The sequence below is a fragment of the Cygnus olor genome, chromosome 5 (genome assembly GCF_009769625.2).
Source record: "Cygnus olor isolate bCygOlo1 chromosome 5, bCygOlo1.pri.v2, whole genome shotgun sequence".
Lineage (NCBI taxonomy): Eukaryota > Metazoa > Chordata > Aves > Anseriformes > Anatidae > Cygnus > Cygnus olor.
In genome coordinates this window covers 29,550,705-29,570,368 of record NC_049173.1, presented here as the reverse complement: position 1 = coordinate 29,570,368, position 19,664 = coordinate 29,550,705, and the positions used below count along the sequence as shown (strand labels likewise).

General features: G+C 43.7%; 1 protein-coding gene across 18 annotated transcripts in view; it reads left to right on the top strand.

Moving 5' to 3' along the window:
• The window catches only part of PTPRJ (protein tyrosine phosphatase receptor type J), an 87,381-nt gene that overhangs the window by 63,169 nt on the left and 4,548 nt on the right, over positions 1-19,664 (top strand). For 6 of the 18 annotated variants that reach the window (XM_040560163.1, XM_040560164.1, XM_040560178.1 and 3 more), the window contains 19 exons: positions 552-818; positions 1,946-2,203; positions 2,767-3,033; positions 4,161-4,418; positions 5,753-6,019; positions 6,966-7,232; positions 7,784-8,050; positions 9,731-10,009; positions 11,044-11,178; positions 13,734-13,935; positions 14,049-14,167; positions 14,744-14,831; positions 15,275-15,316; positions 16,166-16,174; positions 16,265-16,352; positions 17,472-17,562; positions 18,239-18,312; positions 18,450-18,584; positions 19,058-19,177. In XM_040560163.1, the coding sequence (XP_040416097.1) occupies positions 552-818; positions 1,946-2,203; positions 2,767-3,033; positions 4,161-4,418; positions 5,753-6,019; positions 6,966-7,232; positions 7,784-8,050; positions 9,731-10,009; positions 11,044-11,178; positions 13,734-13,935; positions 14,049-14,167; positions 14,744-14,831; positions 15,275-15,316; positions 16,166-16,174; positions 16,265-16,352; positions 17,472-17,562; positions 18,239-18,312; positions 18,450-18,584; positions 19,058-19,177 (3,233 nt within the window). The remainder of the gene's footprint in view (positions 1-551; positions 819-1,945; positions 2,204-2,766; positions 3,034-4,160; positions 4,419-5,752; positions 6,020-6,965; positions 7,233-7,783; positions 8,051-9,730; positions 10,010-11,043; positions 11,179-13,733; positions 13,936-14,048; positions 14,168-14,743; positions 14,832-15,274; positions 15,317-16,165; positions 16,175-16,264; positions 16,353-17,471; positions 17,563-18,238; positions 18,313-18,449; positions 18,585-19,057; positions 19,178-19,664) is intronic. The other 12 variants (XM_040560176.1, XM_040560172.1, XM_040560173.1 and 9 more) reach the window with 11 other exon arrangements.

Below are 19,664 nucleotides of genomic sequence, written 5' to 3'. Positions count from 1 at the left end.
TGCTTGCTGTCGTGTTTGTGGTGGTCTGTGTTGTGCTGTGCAGCTCGGGGCTCTGCCTGCCCGCTTGAGGCTTGTAGTTCAGTATGGCTGAGGACGGAGGGGACGTTTTGGTGCTGGCCTGATGTGGGCTATATGCAAAGGATGGGATATTAGATTGCAGTAGAAACATTGCCCTTATCTGATTTTGTTTTTTGTTTGGTTTAATTGTCTTCCTTTCCTATCTCCTCCTTGGCCCTCACCTCCTTCTTGCACACCTTTCTAGCTCTGGAATGCTGGCACAGTGGTGCTACACACTCCTGCTTTGGAGGGCAAAATGGAGATAGACCCCACTCAAGATGACTATTCTTTTTTGCAGTTTTCCCTTACAGCCCATTGATGGATGAGCCTCTGGGAGCATCTGGTGCTGTTGCTGGGTGCCCATGCACTCTGTATGATGAGTGGCATGAAGGGAGTGAAGCAGTGGTGTGCCTGTGTTTTTGTTTTTTTTTTTTTGTCCCCATTTGTCAGCAGATATTGTTACAGGTTGATGGATTGTTGTCTTGCCTTTCCAGAGCCCAGCAAAGTTCTTGATCTCCAGGTAGTGGATGTTGGTGTGACATCTGTCAACTTGACATGGAAGGTGAACGACAATGCTTCGGACTCCTACACGTACAGGATAGAGGTTGCAAATGGTACCCCCGTTAGGAACAAGACGTCAGATGACATGGAAGCTGAAATTACGGAGTTAATCCCTGGGACAAAATACAATTTCACGGTATTTGCAGTAGCGGCTGATGGTCAGACGGAAGGAGAAGGAGTGTCCATAAGCCTGTATACAAGTAAGGAACCGCTGCCTCTCAAAATCAGTGCCTAAACAAGCAGTTTGTAACAGAGCCCTGCTTTTTTTCCTTATATTTCCAACTTTTTACTGTTTCACATTGCCATGTTGCTTTACTCCAGGCTCCTGTGAGCATGAATGTCAGGCTGTCCTTGTCAAAAAGGTAAAGGGCTGAGACTGTGTCTGAGTTGCCTGTGGAGCAGTTAGCCTTGAATGTCCAAGATGATGAGCTATGTAGAAGTCCAGGTGCTACAACAGCATGACCTTGCCTGGACATCAGGCCTGAATGGGCCCCATACAGTGCTTCTTGGTGCAGGTTGTCATCAGGTTTTATAAAAGGCCATGGTGTGCAAGGATCCAGTGCCCAGGATCACAGAGATCACAGAGACTTAGTGATCTCAAAGCTTGTTTTGAGCTGTCCGCAGAGGCCCATGGCTTCTGTGAGCTGTGACATTGCCTAGGACCACGTTACCAGGAGCGGTGCCAGCTCTGTCTGCTTTGTGCTCTGGCACCTTTTCCCCAGATCAGAGGGGCAGATGGCAGAAGAGCTGTCTTATGTGTTGAGCTCAGGCATGGAAAGGGAACAGGCAGTGTCCATATACAGAGCAATTAGGGGCAGCGTATCCTGGAGATGCTTCTACTCAGCGGAGCTTGTCTAAGCTGCCCAAGGTGAGTCTTGTCTACCCAGTGTTTATGCTGATTTGGACTTGTCGACCTCGACCCCCCAGTGTGGGTCACTGTTGCATGCACAGTTTCCTTCTGCTGTCCCAGAGAGGCTGTGCTGGGAAGCTCACATTAAGACACTCATGGGCACAGTCTTGAGCTAAGAGACTAACACTGTCCTGCATTCTGCTTCCTTCCCCGAATTCCGTCTGTCTGTCTGTCTGGGAAGCCATTGTGGAAACAAGTGATTTTAGTATGTGAAATAAAATAAAGAGAATCTCCTCCAAAATTTCTGTGGCTTTTCCTGAGATATGTCCCTGGATATTGGAAGCAGGGCACTGATACTGTAGAAGTGCAGCATGGCTACAATTAACACTTAATCTATGTGGAATAGCGAAATGTGACTGTGGTTTTTCCACTCTCTGCATTTCTCTGTCTTGACAGTTTATTTTCTTGCCTTTCCAGAGCCCAGACAAGTTCTGGACCTCAAGGTAGCAGATGTTGGTGTGACATCTGTCAACTTGACATGGAGGGTGAACGACAATGCTTCGGACTCCTACACGTACAGGATAGAGGTTGCAAATGTTAGGAACAAGACGTCACATGACAAGGAAGCCGAAATTACGGAGTTAATCCCTGGGACAAAATACAATTTCACGGTATTTGCAGTAGCGGCTGATGGTCAGACGGAAGGAGAAGGAGTGTCCGTAAGCCAGTATACAAGTAAGTCTCAGCTGCTTGCTGTCGTGTTTGTGGTGGTCTGTGTTGTGCTGTGCAGCTCGGGGCTCTGCCTGCCCGCTTGAGGCTTGTAGTTCAGTATGGCTGAGGACGGAGGGGACGTTTTGGTGCTGGCCTGATGTGGGCTATATGCAAAGGATGGGATATTAGATTGCAGTAGAAACATTGCCCTTATCTGATTTTGTTTTTTGTTTGGTTTAATTGTCTTCCTTTCCTATCTCCTCCTTGGCCCTCACCTCCTTCTTGCACACCTTTCTAGCTCTGGAATGCTGGCACAGTGGTGCTACACACTCCTGCTTTGGAGGGCAAAATGGAGATAGACCCCACTCAAGATGACTATTCTTTTTTGCAGTTTTCCCTTACAGCCCATTGATGGATGAGCCTCTGGGAGCATCTGGTGCTGTTGCTGGGTGCCCATGCACTCTGTATGATGAGTGGCATGAAGGGAGTGAAGCAGTGGTGTGCCTGTGTTTTTGTTTTTTTTTTTTTGTCCCCATTTGTCAGCAGATATTGTTACAGGTTGATGGATTGTTGTCTTGCCTTTCCAGAGCCCAGCAAAGTTCTTGATCTCCAGGTAGTGGATGTTGGTGTGACATCTGTCAACTTGACATGGAAGGTGAACGACAATGCTTCGGACTCCTACACGTACAGGATAGAGGTTGCAAATGGTACCCCCGTTAGGAACAAGACGTCAGATGACATGGAAGCTGAAATTACGGAGTTAATCCCTGGGACAAAATACAATTTCACGGTATTTGCAGTAGCGGCTGATGGTCAGACGGAAGGAGAAGGAGTGTCCATAAGCCTGTATACAAGTAAGGAACCGCTGCCTCTCAAAATCAGTGCCTAAACAAGCAGTTTGTAACAGAGCCCTGCTTTTTTTCCTTATATTTCCAACTTTTTACTGTTTCACATTGCCATGTTGCTTTACTCCAGGCTCCTGTGAGCATGAATGTCAGGCTGTCCTTGTCAAAAAGGTAAAGGGCTGAGACTGTGTCTGAGTTGCCTGTGGAGCAGTTAGCCTTGAATGTCCAAGATGATGAGCTATGTAGAAGTCCAGGTGCTACAACAGCATGACCTTGCCTGGACATCAGGCCTGAATGGGCCCCATACAGTGCTTCTTGGTGCAGGTTGTCATCAGGTTTTATAAAAGGCCATGGTGTGCAAGGATCCAGTGCCCAGGATCACAGAGATCACAGAGACTTAGTGATCTCAAAGCTTGTTTTGAGCTGTCCGCAGAGGCCCATGGCTTCTGTGAGCTGTGACATTGCCTAGGACCACGTTACCAGGAGCGGTGCCAGCTCTGTCTGCTTTGTGCTCTGGCACCTTTTCCCCAGATCAGAGGGGCAGATGGCAGAAGAGCTGTCTTATGTGTTGAGCTCAGGCATGGAAAGGGAACAGGCAGTGTCCATATACAGAGCAATTAGGGGCAGCGTATCCTGGAGATGCTTCTACTCAGCGGAGCTTGTCTAAGCTGCCCAAGGTGAGTCTTGTCTACCCAGTGTTTATGCTGATTTGGACTTGTCGACCTCGACCCCCCAGTGTGGGTCACTGTTGCATGCACAGTTTCCTTCTGCTGTCCCAGAGAGGCTGTGCTGGGAAGCTCACATTAAGACACTCATGGGCACAGTCTTGAGCTAAGAGACTAACACTGTCCTGCATTCTGCTTCCTTCCCCGAATTCCGTCTGTCTGTCTGTCTGGGAAGCCATTGTGGAAACAAGTGATTTTAGTATGTGAAATAAAATAAAGAGAATCTCCTCCAAAATTTCTGTGGCTTTTCCTGAGATATGTCCCTGGATATTGGAAGCAGGGCACTGATACTGTAGAAGTGCAGCATGGCTACAATTAACACTTAATCTATGTGGAATAGCGAAATGTGACTGTGGTTTTTCCACTCTCTGCATTTCTCTGTCTTGACAGTTTATTTTCTTGCCTTTCCAGAGCCCAGACAAGTTCTGGACCTCAAGGTAGCAGATGTTGGTGTGACATCTGTCAACTTGACATGGAGGGTGAACGACAATGCTTCGGACTCCTACACGTACAGGATAGAGGTTGCAAATGTTAGGAACAAGACGTCACATGACAAGGAAGCCGAAATTACGGAGTTAATCCCTGGGACAAAATACAATTTCACGGTATTTGCAGTAGCGGCTGATGGTCAGACGGAAGGAGAAGGAGTGTCCGTAAGCCAGTATACAAGTAAGTCTCAGCTGCTTGCTGTCGTGTTTGTGGTGGTCTGTGTTGTGCTGTGCAGCTCGGGGCTCTGCCTGCCCGCTTGAGGCTTGTAGTTCAGTATGGCTATGGACAGAGGGGATGTTTTGGTGCTGGAGCCTGATGTGGGCTATATGCCAAGCATGGGAGGTTAGAATGCAGAAGAAGCATAACCTTGGTAGTAAGCAGTTGGTGAAACCAGTCACTAAAGCTTGCAGCATAGAGATTTTTCTTGAGGACCTACCTTCCCTAAGTTTGGAGGGGAAGTGGACATGTTTTTTTTTAATTCTATTTTAAATTTTTAAATTGCATTTTGAGATTTCATTTTATTTTATTGTAAAATGCTATTAAGAATGGAATTAAAAATAAAAATTCTAGGAACTGTGGGCTTCAGACCCCTGTTTTAAATGCTCCTATGCACAAACCAGATTGCACGTGGGGAGTTTCTGTGATGTGGGGTCCCGTGTCTGCCATCAGGCTCCAGCAGGAGCGTGAGCTTTGGGCAGTGCTAGTTGAGGAGAACTGCTTTGGCCATTGAGCACCTTGCTGTGCTGAGTGTCCTACGTCTGAACGCACGGTGTTGGAGGGCCAGTTTCAGAGCTGGCCTGCAAGGCTGTAGCACAGCCTGGTCCTTCCCCAGGCTGTATTTCAAAGGAAACCGATGCTGGCTCTTGTCATTCGTGTTGTCCTGAAACGTGCGTGTGAATGTGCTCCTGGCTTTGCTGTTGATTCCGAGAATCTCTCCACGCTGCCTGTCGGTGACGACTGCTGACCCTGGTTGGCAGAGGCACATAGAACAGAGTGCCGCAGAGAGATTGTGGGGAGGTGTTCTCTGTTCTTCCAGCCCTGGGAGCGAGGTTGGGGCCTGCGCAGTGGAAAAGGATCAGGGTGGTCCTGGGTGATCACTTCTGTTTCTCTTCCAGCAATCATTTATCTTCCTTCCCTCAGGCGGTGCCGAGGTGCACCACCTTCTTCTTCGGCACCTTCCCCTGCACGCTTGTCTCCTTCCCGCGCACCTCTCTGGGCTCCCAAGAGAAGCCCTGGGAGCGCTGGCACGGTGGTGGTGCGTGCTTCTGCTTCTGAAGGAGTGGGAGGTGAATCCCACTGGAGATGCTTCTTCCTTACTCTTGCCTCCCAGGCCTGTTGATGGACGAGCCTCTGGGAGCATCTGGTGCTGTTGCTGGGTGCCCGTGCACTCTGAATGACGAGTGGCATGAAGGGAGTGAAGCAGTGGTGTGCCTGTGTTTTTGTTTTTTTTTTTTTGTCCCCATTTGTCAGCAGATATTGTTACAGGTTGATGGATTGTTGTCTTGCCTTTCCAGAGCCCAGCAAAGTTCTTGATCTCCAGGTAGTGGATGTTGGTGTGACATCTGTCAACTTGACATGGAAGGTGAACGACAATGCTTCGGACTCCTACACGTACAGGATAGAGGTTGCAAATGGTACCCCCGTTAGGAACAAGACGTCAGATGTCAAGGAAGCCAAAATTACGGAGTTAATCCCTGGGACAAAATACGATTTCACGGTATTTGCAGTAGCGGCTGATGGTCAGACGGAAGGAGAAGGAGTGTCCGTAAGCCAGTATACAAGTAAGTCTCAGCTGCTTGCTGTCGTGTTTGTGGTGGTCTGTGTTGTGCTGTGCAGCTCGGGGCTCTGCCTGCCCGCTTGAGGCTTGTAGTTCAGTATGGCTATGGACAGAGGGGATGTTTTGGTGCTGGAGCCTGATGTGGGCTATATGCCAAGCATGGGAGGTTAGAATGCAGAAGAAGCATAACCTTGGTAGTAAGCAGTTGGTGAAACCAGTCACTAAAGCTTGCAGCATAGAGATTTTTCTTGAGGACCTATCTTCCCTAAGTTTGGAGGGGAAGTGGACGTTGTTTTTTTTTAATTCTATTTTAAATTTTTAAATTGCATTTTGAGATTTCATTTTATTTTATTGTAAAATGCTATTAAGAATGGAATTAAAAATAAAAATTCTAGGAACTGTGGGCTTCAGACCCCTGTTTTAAATGCTCCTATGCACAAACCAGATTGCACGTGGGGAGTTTCTGTGATGTGGGGTCCCGTGTCTGCCATCAGGCTCCAGCAGGAGCGTGAGCTTTGGGCAGTGCTAGTTGAGGAGAACTGCTTTGGCCATTGAGCACCTTGCTGTGCTGAGTGTCCTACGTCTGAACGCACGGTGTTGGAGGGCCGGTTTCAGAGCTGGCCTGCAAGGCTGTAGCACAGCCTGGTCCTTCCCCAGGCTGTATTTCAAAGGAAACCGATGCTGGCTCTTGTCATTCGTGTTGTCCTGAAACGTGCGTGTGAATGTGCTCCTGGCTTTGCTGTTGATTCCCAGAATCTCTCCACGCTGATATTGTTGATGGACAAGCCTCTGGGAGCATCTGGTGCTGTTGCTGGGCGCCCGTGCACTCTGAATGACGAGTGGCATGAAGGGAGTGAAGCAGTGGTGTGCCTGTGTGTTTTTTTTTTTTTTGTCCCCATTTGTCAGCAGATATTGTTACAGGTTGATGGATTGTTGTCTTGCCTTTCCAGAGCCCAGCAAAGTTCTTGATCTCCAGGTAGTGGATGTTGGTGTGACATCTGTCAACTTGACATGGAAGGTGAACGACAATGCTTCGGACTCCTACACGTACAGGATAGAGGTTGCAAATGGTACCCATGTTAGGAACAAGACGTCAAATGACAAGGAAGCCGAAATTACGGAGTTAATCCCTGGGACAAAATACAATTTCACGGTATTTGCAGTAGCGGCTGATGGTCAGACGGAAGGAGAAGGAGTGTCCGTAAGCCAGTATACAAGTAAGTCTCAGCTGCTTGCTGTCGTGTTTGTGGTGGTCTGTGTTGTGCTGTGCAGCTCGGGGCTCTGCCTGCCCGCTTGAGGCTTGTAGTTCAGTATGGCTATGGACAGAGGGGATGTTTTGGTGCTGGAGCCTGATGTGGGCTATATGCAAAGGATGGGATGTTAGAGTGCAGCAGAAACATTGCCCTTATCTGATTTTGGTTTTTGTTTTAATTGTCTTTCTTCGCTATCTCCTCCTTGGTCCTCATCTCCTTCCTGCCCACTTCTCTAGCTCTTGAATGTTGGCACGATGGTGCTATACATTCCTGCTTTGGAGGGCAAAATGGAGATAGACCCCACTCAAGATGACTATTCTTTTTTGCAGTTTTCCCTTACAAGCCCGTTGATGGACGAGTCTCTGGGAGCATCTGGTGCTGTTGATGGGTGCCCGTGCACTCTGAATGATGAGTGGCGTGAAGGGAGTGAAGCAGTGGTGTGCCTGAGTTTTTTTTGTCCCCATTTGTCAGCAGATATTGTTACAGGTTGATGGATTGTTGTCTTGCCTTTCCAGAGCCCAGCAAAGTTCTTGATCTCCAGGTAGTGGATGTTGGTGTGACATCTGTCAACTTGACATGGAGGGTGAACGACACTGCTTCGGACCCGTACACATACAGGATAGAGGTTGCAAATGGTACCTCCATTTGGAACGAGACGTCAAATGTCAAGGAAGCTGAAATTACGGAGTTAATCCCTGGGACAAAATACAATTTCACGGTATTTGCAGTAGCGGCTGATGGTCAGACGGAAGGAGAAGGAGTGACTGTAAACAAATCCACAGGTAAGTCTCAGCTGCTTGCAGTCATGTTTTTGTGGTCTGTGTTGTGCTGTGCAGCACAGGACTCTGCCTGACGGGTGAAATGCTGCTGCAGGCATAGGTGCTACACACTGCCCACCTCTTGTTGGTCATGCTTGTGTGGACAGGGGTTGTGTGGAACATGTTTTTGCTTTCTCTCCCGTTTGGTTTTGGGCTTTGCACCCTTGTTTTGAAGGGCTCCCACTTGGTGTATTTTGCTTGCAGAACTTCACGCATTGGAAGGATGTTTGGCTGTGGCTGAGTCGTGGCAGCACTGCTGGGCAGCTCTTGTCTATGCTGCTCCACTCAGCTCCTCAGCAGAGTGGTGAAGATGGAGGTGATCCTGTGTTCGTTATGCTAAGCACTGTGATGTTTTCCCCTTGTTGCGTTGCTTTGTCCTTTCCTTTGCTTTGTCTGATTTTTACTGAGGTGAAGTGAATCTGTCCAGAGGTTCTTACTGAGATTTCCAGAGGTGCCTCATGATGAACCCATTAAGAGTGTCTCTGGCACTTCGAACATGCTGCTTGGCTGCTCATAATGCTTACTTAGTCTGTGCAAAAGAGTCCAATGTGACTCTGCCTCTGCTTCTTCTGTCTTTGGTAGCAAACTTTTGTGACTGTTGACAGAATCTTGTCTTGCCTGTCACAGAGCTAGTTCAGTTGTTTGGTCTCCAGAGTGTTTTACACTGGTTCGAGCAGCCTGTGCTCCTGTAACTGGTGACCACAAGGTCTTGTCTTGCCAGGGCTAGCTACAGCCCAGACCTGAAGGAGGTGGCTTAGTCTGCCCTGTCCTGACCCCTGGGGTCCTGTCCTAGAGTGAGACCCCCTGTCACAGAGCGACCCCTGGGACTTGGAGCAGTTTCCCTCCATTTCCCTGGAGGGAGGGCAGCAGAGAGGCTGTTTGGAATGGCGCACGCTGCTCCTGCTGTAACTCTCTGCTAGGTCTCCCCCTTCCTCTGTTTGGCACTATGTTGAAGGGTCACTTGTGGTTCTTTTCAGTCTCCTTTGCATTTTGTTTGGATTCACTGTTATTTCCTCTTGGATCGTTGGTGTGTTCTCCAGTCACTTTCTACATGTACAGTGACCCTAGTGCTCTTGTCTGCATTCCCCATGGGGCCATGTATAACTTCTCCTTTACATGCTAGCATGTCTGCATCCTTCAATCCTGCATTCTTTTCTTTGTATTCATGCTCACCTGTTGCTGGAGACAGGATAGACGACAGGACGAAGTTTTTGTCAGATCCGGTCCAGCTATCTGTGAACCACTGAGGGAGTTACGAATATCAAAGGCTGTTTTTTTTTTTTTTGTTGTTGTTGGCCACTAAGTATTTAATATAATTACACAGGGAGTTAGTGTTTGTCTACAAGTCTAGAAATGTTCGTGTTCAATGGTTGAACAGTATTGGAAAGCTTTGCTGATATTGACAAACACTTATCCAACCCCAGTTTTCTCAGCAAACCTGTCTGCAGAGAAATTGGCACAAAAGGGGGTCTGTGTACTTACAGTGTGCTAAATACTCTTCTTCCTCATTGTGTGGCAAGTTCTTTGTAGGCAGTAGCTTCGTCTGTTTAAAAGTGGAAAGCAATACCAGTGTTTTACAAATGCTTATACACAGAAGAGCTTATAAATAGAAAACTTTCTTTTTCTTTTTTTTTTTTTGTGCAGTTCCTTCCTCAGTGAATTCATTTCAGTGTGAATCGGTGGCTAATATGTCTTACCTAATGCTGAAGTGGGAATGTCCTTATGGTCACTATTCTGGCTTCACCATTAAAATATCTTTTGGTTCTTCGGTTATAAAAGAAGAAGAGAGTCAGTCCTGTTCAGGAGAAGGCTTCAAAACACCACCTTTGGATTATTTCAAAACCTATAATGTTACTGTTACAACTTTCTCAAATGATGATACAAGTTCTCCAGTGCAGAAAACATGTAAAACAAGCATTACAGGTAAGCATTGAGATCTGAGAATGGATGATATTTACAGGACCAAAACATTAACTGCACGATTGCAGAATAGCGTAGTTGATACACAGTACATTATCATCATGCAGATTATGAAAAGAACACTACATTCATGCCAAGTGTAATCTGAGTCCAGTTGTATGGCATTCAACAAGGCTAAATGCCAGTGCTGCACTTGGGGTCATAACAACCCCATGCAGCAACATAAACTTGGGGAAGAGTGGCTGCAAAGCTGCCTGGCAGAAAAGGCCCTGGGGGTGTTGGTTGACAGTTGGCTGAACATGAGCCAGCAGTGTGCCCAGGTGGCCAAGAAGGCCAATGGCATCCTGGCTTGTACCAGACCCAGTGTGGCCAGCAGGGCAAGGGACGTGATCGTCCCCCTGTACTCGGCTCTGGTGAGGCCGCACCTCAAGCACTGTGTTCGCTTTCGGGCCCCTCACTGCAAGAAGGACATCGAGTTGCTGGAACACGTTCAGAGAAGAGCAGCAAAGCTGGTGTAGGGGATGGAAAACAAGACACATGAGGAGCAGCTGAGGGAGCTAGGGCTGTTTAGTCTGGAGAAAAGAAGGCTGAGGGAGGAGACCTCGTCGCTGTCTACAACCACCTTGAAAGGAGTTTGCAGCGATGTGGATGTAGGTCTCTTTTCTTAGGTGACAAATGATAGGACGCAAGGAAACAGCCTGGAGTTGTGCCAGGGGAGGTTTAGATTGGATATCAGGAAGAATTTCTTCGTGGAAAGGGTGGTCGGGCTTTAGAATGGGCAGCACAGGGAGGTGGTGGATCCCCAGCTCTGGAGGTATTTAAGAGGTGTGAGGATGTGGCACGGAGTGACATGGCCTGGTGATAGAGTTCATAGTTAGGTGAATGGTTAGACTTGATGGTCTTAAGGGTATTTTCAAACCTAAATGATTTTATGATAAATTTGCATGTTGTGAATGATGTCATTATTACAATATTTTCTTATTTGAAAAAATTATCTTTACCTGACATTAAGGTACTAAAAATATTTCTGTTTATAGATCCACCTACTCCAAAATCAGCTCCTGTAGTCAAGGTGCTTAGTCACAACTCATTGTCTGTTGAATTTTTTGATTTTGAGACACTGTATGGACCATTAAAAGCCTATGCAGTAATGATCATAACAGAAGAAGGAGGTAAGATTTTTAAAATGTTGTCTCCTAGCTGTGTGAAACAGTTTATCAGATAGCATTATGTTAGGACAAAAAATTTGCTGTGATGAATATCAGATGTTTTAAACTCTAAATAGGTGTTAAATGGAGAGAGGAAAAACTTGCTCTGTTTTCAATCACCTTTCAAAAATCGTAAGGCAAATACCATGATTGACTGAAGCCAAATCACTTCTTGTTTTCACAAAGCCACTGTTTTCACTCAGCCTTTTTCAGCCTGAGTTATCCTTGTATATAAGACTCTGAAGTATTGCCGTTGAGCTGTTGCTAGTGGTTGCCAGTGATTACTCAATTTGCTAGTGGTTACTGCCACAAGACTGAGTAGTATCCTTCTTCCCAAGAGAATAATTTTCAGAGCCAGAAATATAAAGAGTTCTGCAATGTAGGATGTTTTTCTCCATCCCTTCTTTGGCTGGAAGACTTATCTAGTAAGATGGTGGTTTTGTTGTGGGTGTTTTGTGTGTGTGTGTGTGGTTGTGGTTGTTGGAAGGCTTGAATAACGTTGTCAGCATTACATGTCATGGGAAGTAGAACACCAGGGAAAGCTAGATGGTATTCTGTAAAACTCACCTCTTTAAAGCATCAAGCCTTCTTTAATTCATGAATGTCTAGAGACAAATCATAAAGTAAAGGAACATCTCTTTGCAGTGTAGGTTCTAGTTGACCTTTTTATTTCTGACCGTGCATTGGAGGAATAACACAGATGATGGAGATAGGTTTTCTCTGAGTGGGATATGACATTCCGGCTTATCCTTTGTCTTAGCACTGGAAATTCATCATGCAGCAGTCTGTAGATCTTTTTTTTTCTGTGTTTTTCCATACAATATATGTCCAAGAAATGCCCAGCTATATATGGTATGTCAGTGCAGAAAATTCCTATTTTTTTCACGTGCAACTCAGCTGCCCTGGAACTGCTGATTTGAAAGTCAGTGTCTTCCACACAGTGACAGCTCTGCTTGTACTTTCAACTGGTCCTGTTTAGTCTTGACAAGCTTCAGTGCATTTTTGTGTGGATTGTAAGGAATTCAAGAAGGTGGTTTCAAGATTTGAGGGAAATAAGGAAGAAAGATCCTATGTATGTATGGAATCAGATCAGTGCTTTGGTAGGAGCAGAAAACCATCCTTATGGCCAACCATCACTTCAGCTTTGTAGTGTTCAGATAGTATTAATATGCTTGAGCTGGGTTTCTCTGTCTTAAAATAGACATCATTACCTTAAGGAGGGACATTCATTACTTTACACATTTGTGTATGCAGGTGTGTCTCAGGCTGTGAGGTGCCTTGAGGTGATAACCAAGACATTTACAATTTGCTCAGGACGTACATCCTTTTGGAATTGAAATGAGGGACCAGATAAGACATCTCAGGTGGTATTGAACACCCATTTCTAGGCAACTGAGTTAATTCCAGCCTCAGCTGCATTTAATGTAACCACATTAGTGCTTTAGAAGAGCCACATTGCACCCTGTTCCTGCACAGTTACAGCTAACAGGAGCTTTGCTGTTGGTTGCAGTGAGTATCAGATCAAACTTTGTCTATGCAACTGTAGAAAACTTGTTAGAGCATTTCCAGTTAGTAACCTTTCAGAGCCCCTTTGCAGCTTCTCCTTTTTAATGATGAATTCAATACTATTATCAGCTTCCTAGAAGAAGCTTTTAGCTTTGTAAAGCAATCAGCAGAAAGCAATATAAGCAAACTTCAGCCAAATGAAGATGTTCTGCTTAGTTTGCTTGCCCTTGAGTTGTCAGACAGCTGGTAGTGTGAGCTGTTTTACCATGTCTAAGGTCATACATGCCTCAGCTGTAAAATCTGCCTCAAATTTCTAGGGTTCATCTTTTAACAGCAGACACTGCACAAAGCAACGTTGTTTGGCATATGGTGTCCTATTGGTCACCGTTTGACTGCATTATCCTGTTCTGCGTCTTTCAGACAAGAAAATGTTTTGGTCACTGATTGTTTTGTCCACTTGTGTCTATGGAAAGAGAAAGCAGAAAGTAACTCCTTCATTTCTCAGGGCGTAAGTGCGAGACTTTGTCAGACACAGCAGACAGTATAGGCCAGGATGAGTTTAGCATCACCCTGAATGAAGCTTGATGTTGTTTGAGTAGCACAATGTTATCAAATACAAATTGCCCTTATTTTTTACAGTGTGTAGTATTCTCTACATTTGGTAGTTGTTGGAGTGGGTTTGGACATGACTGACCTGTGTAGTGAAAGTTGTCCACAAGGACACCAGAGTCCACCACTCATATGCCGTTATAGAGAAGCTCCACTGTACATGGTAGAAGTAAAACCAAAAGGAGATGAAACCAAGTAACACCAGGGAGTAGAAGGGAAGTTAAGTAAATTGCACTGCAGCAGAGGGAATTTCTGAGATTGTCTGTTGCCCTCAGCCTTTCATTTCAGGTAGTACTTGTGGAGCAATCACAGCTGTGGTTTATGTGACACCCTCTCCAACTGCGCTGATGGTTATAAAAACAGTGTGTGATGTGTACCACTTATATCCTTGCTTTTTCCTGAAGGTTGTCCACCTTTGAAATCTAAATTGAACTACACATACGAAGATTTCAAGAAAAAGAAGACCGGCACCTATGTGACTTATGTCGCAGACACAGAGAAGGCAAAACTACCTTCTTTCCGTTCTCAGAACGTCATCGATGTAGGCAAGGGAAACACCATGTATGGCTATAAAAATGGACCATTGACTCCACTTCATTCATACAGGTATTTATCTCACTGCAGTTGAAACCTAAGAGTTCTAATTGAAGAGATCACAAACCTTGCTTAAGGCTGTTAAGGTCATGTCACGTATGTGTTTTTTTTTTCTCTCTTAACAGGGCAAGTGTTGCAGGCTTCACTAATATAAGCTTTACTGCGGAAAACATCATCATGGAAGAACATAGTTATGTATCATTTTCACCCTGTTCTGACAAGGTTTCGTTACCCCAGGATCCAGGTACAGTTAATGCAGGACTGGCAGTTTTGAACATATGTTGTGTGTGGAGATTCCTTAATTAATGGCAAGTTTCATGATTGCAAAATATCCATTGGTCTGTCTGCAATGGACTGTTCCTTTCTAGCTTTGCAGTGCCACTGCTCCGTAAATTCGTAACTTGCTAGTTCTGCAGGTGACTTCTTTTTTTTCATACATGACTTCCATTTGAGAAGTAACCAAAACCTATGCTACTTACGGTGTGCTAAAAGGGATTGGATGACACAGTGTGACTTTAGTACAGAAACAAACAGCAAAAGCAGCTGTTGTTCTAACAGTTCCTGTAAATGAGAACCGAATGTATTGGAATGTAAATACTGATCCTTTGATTCAATTTTTTATTAGTTTATCATCCTTGTTTTATTGTTCTTAATGAGCTTTCAATACGGGTACTGCCAAAGGATACACTAAAGAAGAGAGGACACTTAGGAGAGTAGAGTGTGTTCTGTCACCTGCGAGGTTCTCTTGTAGTATGTTGATTGATTCAGAGCATTGCCAGATGTAAATCAATGATGAGTAATACTTGTTCTCTTTTATAAGGTGTTATTGCTGGAGCTGTTATTGGATGCCTTTTAGCTATATTGGCTGTAGTCGCTATAGGGGGTTACATATTCTGGACAAGGAGAAGGTAACAACATGTTTGTTATTTTATTTGTTGTGGTGAGGAATATCAGTATTTCACTTCTGTACCTTTTTATTAAAAAAAGGTGTCTGTTCCTGTTCACTGTCGCCGTGATGCTTTAAAATACATTCTATTCAAAATCTTTGTTATACATCAGAGCTGATACATCAGACTAGCTAAATGACTGTTCAAACCCATTGTTTTGAATAATTTTGCTCTGGTTCCAACAGAAAGAAACAGTCCCATTGCAAAGCATCATTGAAAGAATGAAGAAGTATTTTATTTTTACTGCAGGTGTAAGGTTTGCCTCAGGATTTTTTTTTGCACAGAACGAGATGATTTACAATAAATCGTTCTGAGCAAGCACATGAAGTAACTGTCATCAGAAATCTCATATATGTTCCATTAAATTCTACTGTGAGCCTATTGTGTTTTTTTTCTCCTCATAGGAAAGATAAAAGGAATACTGAAGTGTCCTTTTCTCCAATTAAGTAAGTCAATATCCTTTCAGATGGTGTTTTCTGAGCTCAAGTGATACGTGCAAAACTTACTCTGAACCCTGGTGCTTGTTTTCTGTGCAGTTTTACGTACAGTTCTGCATTATTAACTCCTCATGAAACTTAAAGACTCAAGCCTGCAGGCTAGAAATAATCATATTGATCAAGACTTCCACAGTTGCTACAGTGATCTAAGTGCTTGCTTCATGAATTGCTATTAGATAGACAAATGCCCCATGCAATTTTGAACAATAGGATGTTTGCGTGAAACACAAGCTTCTGTACACATTAAAGAAGCAATCCAAATTGTTGGTAAAGAGCTCATAAGCAAAAATCTGCACTGAATTTTCCTTTATGGCTACTTTGCACTGAGCTGTTAATTCAGATGATGTTGAGATTGTAATAGCCCACCAATAGGTAGCCACAATATCCTGGAAATCACAAGCAATTGAACCAGGTTATTGGCTCATGCACCAATTTTATTTCATTTTTTTCTGATGGAAAGGCATGGCCTGAGCATGCTGTGAAGTCCCACCTGTGTAGACTTCATTAATTGGTATAAAATACATGAGGGAATGGGGCCAATCCGATGGAAGGGTAGCACAGAAATTGCTGGCTGGCACCTTCTGTCATATCCTTCTCATCAATAGGATGCACTGTTCTCTTCTTGGCTGGCACAGATCAGTTAAATGCTCTGCCTTGATATCCTGTCCCCTGTAAATGCAGTTTTGTGGGTGCTACTAACAGTCATGCTTTTGTTCTTAGATTCACGTAGTGAAAAGTACAACTGCATGTGTCTAATCATCCTTTTTTCTTCCTCCTTTCCCCTGCTCTCCCCTGAAGAGTAAAGAAGTAAGTAAAGCATGTTTTGTAATGCATTAACTGAATTCATGGTTTATTTACCTAGTATCAGCTACCAATACATGGCTTTTCTCATTTTAGATCAAAAATGATTAAAGTGGAGAACTTTGAGTCCTACTTTAAGAAGCAGCAAGCAGACTCCAACTGTGGTTTTGCTGAAGAGTATGAGGTGTGTGTCCTCAGTTGGGAGAGCTTTGTGACAAATATTTTTGGAAAGCAAATTAGCTTTCCTTTGGAGTGGATGTGAGGTTTACTGAAGGGGAGGAGAATAAGGGACCTTTTACAATAGACATAATTAAGCTGCATGTGAGCTCTAAGTTTAGTTGAAGTGCATGATAAATTCTTCACATCCTGCACCATTAAATCTGCCTGTGAGCTATAGCATGGCCTGCTGCTCAGAGCTCTTGCTGGAAACAAGACCTCCGGAGTCCTTGCCCTCATTGCACTAGTGGTGTTTGCACTCTGGGAATGCCATTTACCTTCTCTGCACTTTATTTATTTCATCATTTTTTTTCCTACACAGCAAGACAGGTTATTCACTAATAGCAGGCTTCTTTAATGCATTCTGTGTGATTTGCAAACCACACCTGTGGATAAATTGAAGGATATAAGCAGTCAGAGAAACAACAGTTAGGATTTCCTTAATGACCATAACTGTTTCTCTGTGAAGTGCGCTAAAGCTTAATTGATATAGGGTACAAAAGACGGGAATCAGCCGTCATCACGGACGGGTTCTGTGTTGTCATGTCTGCTGTTAAAAAAAAATCTTATTTTTTCCACTTCTCAAAGTTACTCACAGGTTTTCTTCTTTCCAGAACAAAATTTGTCCCTGTTACTGTACCCAGCAGGCTGGTGCTCCACCCTTGCCCTCCTCTCAGATTTTGCTTCCTTCTTCAGTCCTTCCATGATGTAACTTGCTCCCTTTCTCTCTGTAATGCCAGCAAAGCTCATGCTAAATGGTCTGCTGCCTTGGAGTTAGAATGGGTGTGCAATCAGAGTCAGTGTTAATGTATTTCTACAAAATTATTTCTAGGCTTTTAAAGCCCACTTTTGGGCTTTAAACATGCTATTACTCTTCCATTCTGTACTAATCCTTTCTCTATCAGCTTTGCTGCTGTCACCCTCCCGCTCTGTTTGTAGAAATCTGATTTTTTGTCATGTATCCCAGTTTTACATGCCTACTTTTACAGCACAGGCCAAGGGTGTTTGGAGTATTTGCTTCAGTGATGTGTTTCTGTACAATTCTTAAACCAGGACCATGTGCTCATGAATCTTTCTTTCACTGTAGGAACTCAAGTCTGCTGGTGTTCATCAGCCCAAATTTGCTGCTGAAATCCCAGAGAACAGGGGGAAAAATAGATACAATAATGTCTTACCATGTGAGTTACTCTCTCAGATTTTGTCACTTCTACTAATTGAGTTTTTAGGTGAAAAACCTTGGGTTTGGCTGATTTCATTTTAATAGTACTCGGAGGTTTCAAAGGGGAATTAGTGTGGCCAATTTGGAAAAAAATGAATTTGGGCTGCTGTTTTCCTTGTATGAACATGCCAATCACTGTACAAACAAACCTAAAGAGCTTTCCTTGAAAGTTATAAAAATATTTTCCTTAATTAAATTGTTTTCATTTTTCATTTGTGAGAAACTTGCAGTCCAGATCTACCAGAACTATAAAAAATATTAAGACATTGCTGGACAGCTTTGCAAACTAAGAACCTGAACCCTGCCAAGCTATCTGCAGACATCCCAGCAAAGTAAAGTGTTAAGGAAGAATTGGATTAAATACAGATTTTTGTGTTTGTGAGAAAACAAACCATGTTTAAAAATATGTTCAGTGTTCTGAATTTTTTGTTACTGGCCAATCCTTTTTCTGAAGACCTTCATTATAAAAGCCTGAACTACTGCTATGTCTGATTCCTAAAGTTATGTTCTTATTCTTAGAATGCCCATCATCCTAAAACACCTTTTATTTAGAAAACGTGTTAGAACTGCAGTATTTTGCCGAAAATTTCTGAAAGTTCTTAAATTCATAATTTTCTTTTCCTTTCTTTCTGCAGATGATATTTCACGTGTTAAACTTTCGGATCTGAACTCTGTAACCGATGATTATATTAATGCAAACTATATGCCTGTAAGTTGCTTCATTAGTTGAGAAGAAAAATAATGTGTATTTTTGTGATATAGGCTTAACAGATCATATGACTTATAAAATCGACTTTTTATGGCTCATGGATGAAGGTGTGAATGTGTATATATATTTTTTCTTAGGGCTATATCTCAAAGAAGGCATTTATTGCTGCACAAGGTCCTTTATCCAATACTATAGAAGACTTCTGGCGCATGATTTGGGAAAAGAATATCTACTCTATTGTTATGTTGACGAAATGTGTTGAACAAGCCCGGGTATGGTGGTTTTGTTGTTGTTTTGTTTTGTTTAGCATTAATATTAAAACTGAACCATCTCTTGAAGACAGTTGTATCTCTTCTAATCTTGTTGTTACCCTAATAAGTTAGAGGTTGATCACTCTTAAAACAAGCATCTAGTTAATGGAAGATTATTTTCTGAATTCAATGAGCCCAATTTTTTTTCCCTTTATATCTCCTGACTACCAGACTCAGGAGGGTTGTGCAATCTCCGTTTTTAAGATTGGTTCCTCTCCATAGAGAATGGTTTTAGTAGATCTGCTCTTGCTTTAGGATAGGACATTGGGAAGGGTGAAATGCTTCCCAGCCTCACTTGAGGGTGGCATGTTATTTAAAATTAACAGTCAAGGCCAAGGTGGAGTCACAGGAGACTACCTTGCCATGACCTTCTGTTTTTTCTCTATGTTTTATTGCTCTGTGTAATGTGTTGAACCTTTTAACTCTCTTCTTAGACAAAATGTGAGCAATATTGGCCAGACAAACAAGGCAAGACCTATGGTGACATTGCTGTGACAATGGTCTTGGAGACTGTTCTTCCAGAATGGACAATAAGGGACTTCAATGTAGAAAATGTAAGCGGCTGTCCAGTTGGTAGTTGTGTACAGATATGCGTGAAAGTGGTTTATTGAGTCAGTGAGTTCACATGTCAAGCAACACTGGAGTGACAGAATATAGTAACTTCACTAAAACTTAGTCAAATTCAAAGTTATCAGAGTGGAAGGGATAAAAGCAGTGGCAAAATCCAGCCTGCTAATGGGAATTACTGGTTTCCCCATCGGTGACCCTTCAGCATGGGTCTCTCTGAGACTTCCACAAAAACTCATGCTTTATGCAGATATTTGGAATATCTGCTAAACTGATCAATTAGCACCATCTCTGTCAGCAAATGTAATGCAGCAGAGAAGATCTTGGAGTCGAGTGAAAGGAAATTATTTCTAAGTATTCTCTACTACAAGGGAAGGAAGAGGGAAATTGGAATATCATTTATCAAAGTACTGCACAGTTTGTAACGAGCAATTTTATTGAAGTCTTGCACAGTACGTATGGCAGGAAGCCCTT